At 39.0% G+C, this 7,564-nt stretch overlaps 1 protein-coding gene across 1 annotated transcript; it reads left to right on the top strand.

The window, feature by feature from the left end:
• The first annotated feature begins 2,037 nt into the window (after positions 1-2,037).
• On the top strand, positions 2,038-7,358 carry LOC123410114 (exosome complex component RRP4 homolog). Its single transcript, XM_045103003.1, has 7 exons — positions 2,038-2,374; positions 2,460-2,561; positions 2,949-2,994; positions 3,417-3,506; positions 4,138-4,203; positions 5,892-5,960; positions 6,720-7,358. The coding sequence occupies exons 1-7, from the start codon at positions 2,049-2,051 to the stop codon at positions 7,140-7,142; spliced, it is 1,122 nt and encodes a 373-aa protein (XP_044958938.1). The 5' UTR covers positions 2,038-2,048; the 3' UTR covers positions 7,143-7,358.
• Positions 7,359-7,564: the final 206 nt, after the last annotated feature.

Here is a 7,564-nt window from a genome sequence, read left to right as displayed (position 1 = left end):
TGTCCATTCAAAAATTAGAATGTAGTAGGATTCGAAGCTCCCCATTTACATTCGCGTGTCCATTCAAGAATTAGAATGTAGTAGGATTCGAACCAAGGAGCTCCTGGTCCAGTGCGAAGAGTAGTAACCACCAGGCCACGGACAGCTGATGTGCTTAGATACGTAATTGTTTTTCCTTATCATCGTTTCTTCCGCTTTCTTGCTTTTTCATTCTCTTTTTCCTTTTTTTCTGTTTTCTGTTTTCGTTTTTGTTTTCTTTTTAATTTTCCTTCTTTATCAATCGTTTATTCTTTTTAATCCATCCACAATTTTTAAAAATTGTCGAACTTTTTCTTAAATCAATGAACTTTTTTCAAATTTCATAAACTTTGTTTTCAAATTTGATGAACATTTTCAAATCCAATGAACTTTTTTCAAGATTGATGATTTTTTCCTTTAAATTTGGGAACTTTTTTTTCGAAATGGTGAACTATTTGATGAACTTTTTCAAAATTCAGTGAACCTTTTTCAAATCCAATGAACTTTTTCTGACAATTTGTTGAAATTTTTAGAAACAAGTTGATGAACTTTTTTAAAAATCCACTAAACCTTTTCAAATTGATGAACTTTTTTCAGATTCGATGAACATTTGTTTAAAATCGATGAACTTTTCTTTGAAATGCGCTGAACTTTTTTCAAATTGGTGAAGTTTTTTCACATTTGATGAACTTTTTTTTAAAAAAACGATAAACTTTTTTTTGAAATCTGCTGAACTTTTTTCAAATTCAATGAACAATTTTCAAAATTGATGAACTTTTTTCGAATTTAATGAAAGTTTTTCAAAATTCATGAACTTTTCTCAAATTCGATGATTTTTTTTGAAATTGATGAACTTTTCTCAAATTCGATGAACTTTTTTTGAAATCGATGAACTTTTCTCAAATTCGATGAACTTTTTTCAAGTTTGTGATCTTTCCTTAAAAAAATATGAGTATTTTTAAATTTACATTTTTTATTCAAATACGTAAAAAAAACTAAGTGATAGACTAGACAAAATAGCACTACCCCGTTGTTCTTATAAAGTTGGAGCTACTAGCGATCCCAATACTCTAGTTGGTGTAGTGGTTAATTGATCTTCTCTTGCACCTAAAGACTTGAGTTCGAATCTTGGCAATGGCCTACCTTTTTATGTTGTTTTCGACCTATTCTACGTCCCTTTGACGCGGGTTCCTGGGTTGGCCCATCAGGTGGTTCGCGTGGATGCGAGGTAGCTGTTCGGGCGCTTAAGACACCGAACAGGAGTTGCAAAATGGGCCGGCCCAGTTACAAGGCGAATTTTTTGTAAAAAACCCAAAAATAAAGTGAACACAAAAAGTTCATAAAAGCAAAAAGTGGTTCACAAATTTTGAAAGAACATGAATTTGAAAAAAATCACTGTAATCTGAAAAAAAGTTCACAAAATTTTAAAAAGTTCATGGATTTTGATACTTTGTTCATGGATTTGAAAAAAGCTTTTAAAAAGTTCATGAAACCTAGAAAAAATTCACAAATCTTTAAGAAGTTCATCTTTTTTGAAAAAAGTTTATCCATAAAAAAAAACTTCATCGATATTCAAAAAAGTTCATAGAATTTAGTTAAAAAAATATAAAATTTTGAAAAGGGTTTATTGATTTAGAAAAATGTTTGTTCGCTTGAGAAAAAGTTAATAAAAAAAAGTGTGCGTCTTGTTGAAAAAATGTAAATTTATTTAGAAAATAAAATTAAAATAAAAAATTAATAAAAATAGTATAGAAAAGAAATATATAAAAACAAAAAAACTGAAGAAAAACCAGTCCTAAAAAACCTAAATGAAAAATCCCATCTAGAAAGCTACCGGAAACTTCATAAAACCAGAAAAACCTCCCTTCCGCTGGGCCGGCCCATGATTGAACGCTGCAGGCGCCGGTTAAGAAAAATGCACTTCAACCGGCGCCTGCAGCGCCAAATCGGATTTGCCTTTCCCCAGTCGAAGGATATCCTTAGGTCACTGGCCCAGCTTAGCCCCGAACGATGAGGCCCAGTTTGGTTCCATGTTCCCGGCCCGGCTCAACCTAGCGGCTTTTCAGCGCGACGGTGGTGGGTGGACTGGGCAGGTTTTACTAGGGTTTTTGCTAGTTTCCGCCGTCGATCGCCGCCGACCCCCGCCACCCGCCGACGCATCCCTCCTTCTCCTTAAGTGCTCCCGGCACAGCGTAGGGGCCATGAGAGACCTCCACCTCCCGCTGAACCAGACCCAGAGGGTCCGCCTCGAGGCCGCGCTCCACGAGCTCCAGACCCTCGCCCCCGCGGCCGCGTCCGCCGCCGCCGTCACCGTCGCGGACAACATCGCCGTCAACCACGAGGACAACATCCTCAAGTAATACTTCCCCGTCTCCTCCCCTCTCTATCCGTTCCCCACTCGTGCTTGGTGATGGACGACGGATTGATATTTTTGGGTGCAGAGGGCACGGCACGACGGATCAGGATGGGGAGGTGGTGGCGACGCTGTGCGGCGTGGTGGAGCGGGTCAACAAGCTCGTCTACGTGCGGACGCTCCGGGCGAGGTATTACTCCCCTGCCTCCCCCCTCTTCCCTGCTGTGTCAGTTTCCAGCGATGCCATTTCTGTGTTCCTGCTGGATAATCCTCGCAATGCTGTGGCGTTGCTATCGTACTGAGTATAACGGTGTGCATATGAATGGATTAGTGTTCGGGTTTGACTCGATGAATGGATAAGTGCAGTTCTTGCAGTGAGGTACTGTTGTTTCATACTGAAATATTATCTTGTATCAGATTAGAGCTGGGGTGCTTATGATTTGTGCCGACTTAAACTGTAGGTATCTGGGCTCTAGCATGTTATATTATTTGACTTATAGAGCAGGGAATAAATCATTGAGTTTGTAATTAGTTCTGCTACCTGAAAGGCTCATTTTGTTCTCTTCCACCTTACCAGGTATAAGCCAGAGGTTGGCGATATCATAGTTGGCCGTGTCATTGAGGTTTGCGCACTTTTTGTCACTCTTTCAACGTTCTTATTTCTATGGCATGGTTTGTGCCAGGAATGCATGCCAATGATCTACAATTTGGCTTATGGCTCGAGTTTTAAACTAAGAGTATTGTTGGTCACTGTTAAAAATTGGAAATGTGTTTTGCCGGATCCTTATAGCACATGCATGGATTGAGCAATTGGTTTCCCCTATATTTGGTAGCTTAGTAGCTCCAATAATTTGTATGTGTCCTGGTACATGTTATTTATTTTTGATTACTTGTCCATCTGAACAACCGGATGGTGTGGGCAAATCTAGCTGTTAGTATAGTCATGCTGTCAGAGTGTGATTTATTATCTGCCTGCCCAGCTCCCATGTAAATAATGTATTTTATTTCTGATAAATATCAGATACTATGTTGATTTTTTTTCAAGATTGCTCCAAAGCGCTGGCGGTTGGAGATAAACTTTAGCCAAGATGCTGTTTTGATGCTTTCTTCAATGAATTTGCCTGATGGAATTCAGGTATGCTATTCTGCACCTTTACCGTGTGAACGCCCAAAATTTGTGGGAAAGGGCAGCAGCTGTACATAGGGTATCCTCACAATGCAATCTGCAAGGCAAATAATCCCATGCACTATCTCAACAGATAATTTAACATGCATCAAAATACCCTTTCTAGTTGACTTAACAGTAAGCTAAGATGGAATTGCCTGGTTTGCTGGAAAAAATATTTCCCTGTTTTTCTCTTATCTTAGAACGAAATGTTGCATCATGCTAAAACAGACCAGTGACTGTCATCTTTAGTACTCCGTTATTTTCCTTATGTATGGTGCATTATGATTTGCTAAGCAAGGGTTTGACTAACAATGACTAACAATTAGTCTATTAAGATACACTTTGGGTGAGATAAATGTTATATCACTAGATTTGTTTCAAAAGTACCCATCATTATAATTTTGTATCACAATTACATATTAATAGAGTAATTGTTGGTCAAACCCTTGTCTTGAGTAATTGTTGGTCAAACCCTTGTCTTAAAGATTTTCATAATGCATCTTATGTTATGAAACTGAGGGAGGGAGTACGTTACAAGTGTCACTATTGATCATTCTCCAATATTTTTTAATTGATATTTTTTCCATCCCAATATTAGAGAAGAAGAACTGCGGTTGATGAGCTTAATATGCGGAGTATATTTGAAGAAAATGATGTTGTCTGCGTAAGCATCACACTCCTTTCCCCTTCTCTATGAATGAAAATTTGTGTTAGTTGCTTACATATGTAACGTCAAATACGAATGAACAATACTGTCAAATGGTTCAGCTTGTCATATTTCTGCAATTGCATTTATTAGTCCTGGAGCTTTTTCTTTTGCTTCTGTTTGCCATCTTGCCATTGACATCAGGTTGAGCCCTCATTCTCACTGCTACACCATTTGATCAGTGATTGTTCCCGTTTTAATTCAGAATTGGTACGACTCAAATTGCATATGAGACTTTTGGAAGCCCTGATCTTTCACTTTGCAAGCAGCAGCAAATTAGTAGATGGATTTGGCTACTGGCTAGAACTAGAAGATAGAAGGAATCTTGGAACAGAATGGACCAATATAATTGTTTATGACTAAGTGGTAGGAACTTGCAGAAGCATATGGTAACCAATATGTGTAGCTGTGGAGGAACTAATAGATGTAAAATATAAGAAAATAGATGAAAATTATAAAGTAATAGCACATTGGAACTGATGGTAGTAAACAGATGGAACAGAAGTGAATCAAGTGTTGCATGGACTAGAAATTGGAGATGGAAAATAGAAACAATGCACAGTGAATAGGATATGAGAAATCATGACAGTGGAATTAACTTTGGTCCTTTGCTAACTGCTAGAACAGAACCGACCTCGCACCCTGGGAGCCAACACAACCACAGAGCTTCGAAAAAACAAACCCTAATATTGGGGCACAGAGCACACAAAGTTTTGCGCCATCTACCATGGCATTTCAGTTTTTTAACTTAAGCGAAGCTTGACTGGGCACAACAGGCTTCAGCCCTTCCCATTGTACCAGGCATCAAAATAACTAAGACCAGAAAGCGTAAGTCCTTATTTTCAGCACCGTAGGCATCAAAATAACACGCTTCAGCCCTTCCCATTCCACCTTGTACCTCACATCAATTTATCTAGACGCTTTTCCACAATACGTGCACAATACTTTGGAGGACCATATCAAGAGCTACCTGGAGAGTTTCAAGGGCGGCAAAAAGAGTATGGATAGTTGCATCTCTATCCAAGGCTCCCAGCTGATTGCAAGTCGCCTCGCTGTGTAGGACTTTTCATGCTACTTATATGCCTAATCTTTGATAACTGGTGATTGTGAATCCTCATTGGTTATACCGTTGGACTATTCTGTTGGTCTCGTGTGATGCTGGAATTAATCTGACTGTTCAACATACAAAATTAATTTGATTGTTTAGTTATGAAATTTGAGACATAAGCTGTCTATATTTGGCTGTATGCACCATGCTGGGTTTATTTAAGTTTCCTGTATCTGGTTAATGGACTACCAGGATTAGTTAGTACAGCACAAAGTTCACGTGTGAACATTTTTGCTCTGCATTTTGTGAACTTGTTCTCTGATCGCTTTGCTAATCAAGGCATTCTGTTTTCTGACACACAAGACTTTCTGAATTAGGCATTCTGTATTTCCTTGCCTTCAGTTTATTCATGCATCCAAGCTTCACGTTATTTGTACATTTCATTTTAGTGTTTCCCCCAAAGGAAGCTCATGATATTGGAAACATGGCTTGTCTATGTCCTTTATCATTTTTTATAGTTTGTCAGCCTTTATTGCTTTTGTACTGGATCAGCACTGCAAAATCTGATGCTGCTGCTTTGCATGAAATCATTTATCAGGCTGAAGTTCGTGGTTTCCAACATGATGGATCTCTTCATCTACAAGCAAGGAGTCAAAAATATGGAAAGGTAGATGCTAGACCAACTCTTTGTCAGCTACTATTATTGCCAGTGCCCTACCAGTTTAGGTTATGATGTTAAGCTTCCATTCTATGAGATAATTTCTGTTACTTTCAAATGCCCCTAGTGTAGTTATACAATATTGTGAAATCTGGCTCTTGTAATTATTTTAAACTTATTTAATATATAGTAGAGCTCTTGCCATTGCTCTCAGGGAAAAAAAATCTGCTAGCTCTTGGTTTGGAGGAATTTTGTAGGAATTCTATAGGATAGGATTCCTATAGGAAAAATTCCTATAGAGTCCTGTGGTTTGTATGAATAAAATCCTATTCCTACAGAGGAATTATTCCTATCCATCACATTTCAAAGAAAAATAAACATTAGCCTAGATTCAATGGAAAAGATTCTATGATGTGGACCAAAGGACATCTCTTTTTCTATTCCTAGATCCTAGTCATAGGATTTGAGATACATGGCACCTCATATCCTACAAGTTTCCTATTCCTATGATATTCGTCCTATGCACCAAAAGAGGCGCATACCAGTTGATGTTAATTACCCTGTCAGTAATGCAGAGCAAGTAAATGTACTACTAGTTCATAGACATGTCGCTAAGTCCTTATACCTCATATTTTTTGTATTGTTGATAATGACTTAGGTTGGTTGATGATTTATGTTTGACTGTTGGAGTTACAATCTCATCCTTTCAGAACTGAGATGATGTTAATGTGTTAACTTATTATTGGCTGCTGGATTTTCTTTATGCAGCTTCAGAGAGGTCAATTGCTCACTGTGCCTGCATATCTGGTAAAACGCCGGAAGCTGCATTTCCACCATCTCGAGCAGTATGACGTGGACCTGATCCTTGGCTGCAACGGTTTCATCTGGGTCGGTGAGCACGTCGTGGTGCGTGAAATTGCTGATTTGAAGGAAGATGAACAGAAGCTGAGCGCCGAAGCCGAGACTTTTACCCCAATAGAAACAAGAAGACACATCTGCCGTCTTGCCAATGCTGTGCGTGTGCTTTCAGCCCTGGGATTCACTCTGACCGTCGAGCTGATAATTCAGACCGCGGAAGCGAGCATATCATCAAATGTTGAGATAAACGACATGCTTGGGGCTGAATTTTACGTTCAGACAGCGGAGAGAGAAGCTAAGCGTCGAGGTGACCTATTGGGAAAGAAGAGGTAAATCCTATTGGCCCTGCCTGCCTGGCGTGCTGTAAACTGAAAGTGCCGACATGTACGAGATATGTAAAAGGAGGTAATGCCACTCGGTGCCCCTGTAGCATACGATTATGACATTTTGGAGCTTGCCCCACTCTGGTGTGTATGTGTTTTAGGATGGTATTAAGATAGCCATTATTTCCGTCGATGGAGCTTTGGCATATAACATGTTCTTTTGTTGTGTGCTCGACTTGTTTTCTTAGGTCCATTCAGTATTTTTTTAACTTCTATTTCTGTTTTTTGTTGTTGAGATTTTCATGGTGTTATAGTGCTGCTTGGTAACCTAAACCAAGCCAGACAAGGACTGTAAGGGCTTGTACAATGCTAGGTGCATAGGGAGGTGCTTAGAAAAATAAACCAGATTTTTCTAAAGCATCAGTGCGAAAG

This window comes from Hordeum vulgare, chromosome 7H (assembly GCF_904849725.1).
Source record: "Hordeum vulgare subsp. vulgare chromosome 7H, MorexV3_pseudomolecules_assembly, whole genome shotgun sequence".
Classification (NCBI taxonomy): Eukaryota; Viridiplantae; Streptophyta; class Magnoliopsida; order Poales; family Poaceae; genus Hordeum; species Hordeum vulgare.
Note: the sequence above shows the minus strand (reverse complement) of the source record. Positions and strands in the feature narration are given on the sequence as shown.

Excerpts from the sequence above, each read along its gene's own strand:
- LOC123410114 (XM_045103003.1), top strand. The coding sequence starts at position 2,049 with ATGTTCCCGGCCCGGCTCAACCTAGCGGCTTTTCAGCGCGACGGTGGT. Across the intron at positions 2,375-2,459 it reads CACGAGGACAACATCCTCAA|AGGGCACGGCACGACGGATC; the intron begins GTAATACTTCCC and ends TTTTGGGTGCAG. Across the intron at positions 2,995-3,416 it reads TAGTTGGCCGTGTCATTGAG|ATTGCTCCAAAGCGCTGGCG; the intron begins GTTTGCGCACTT and ends TTTTTTTTCAAG.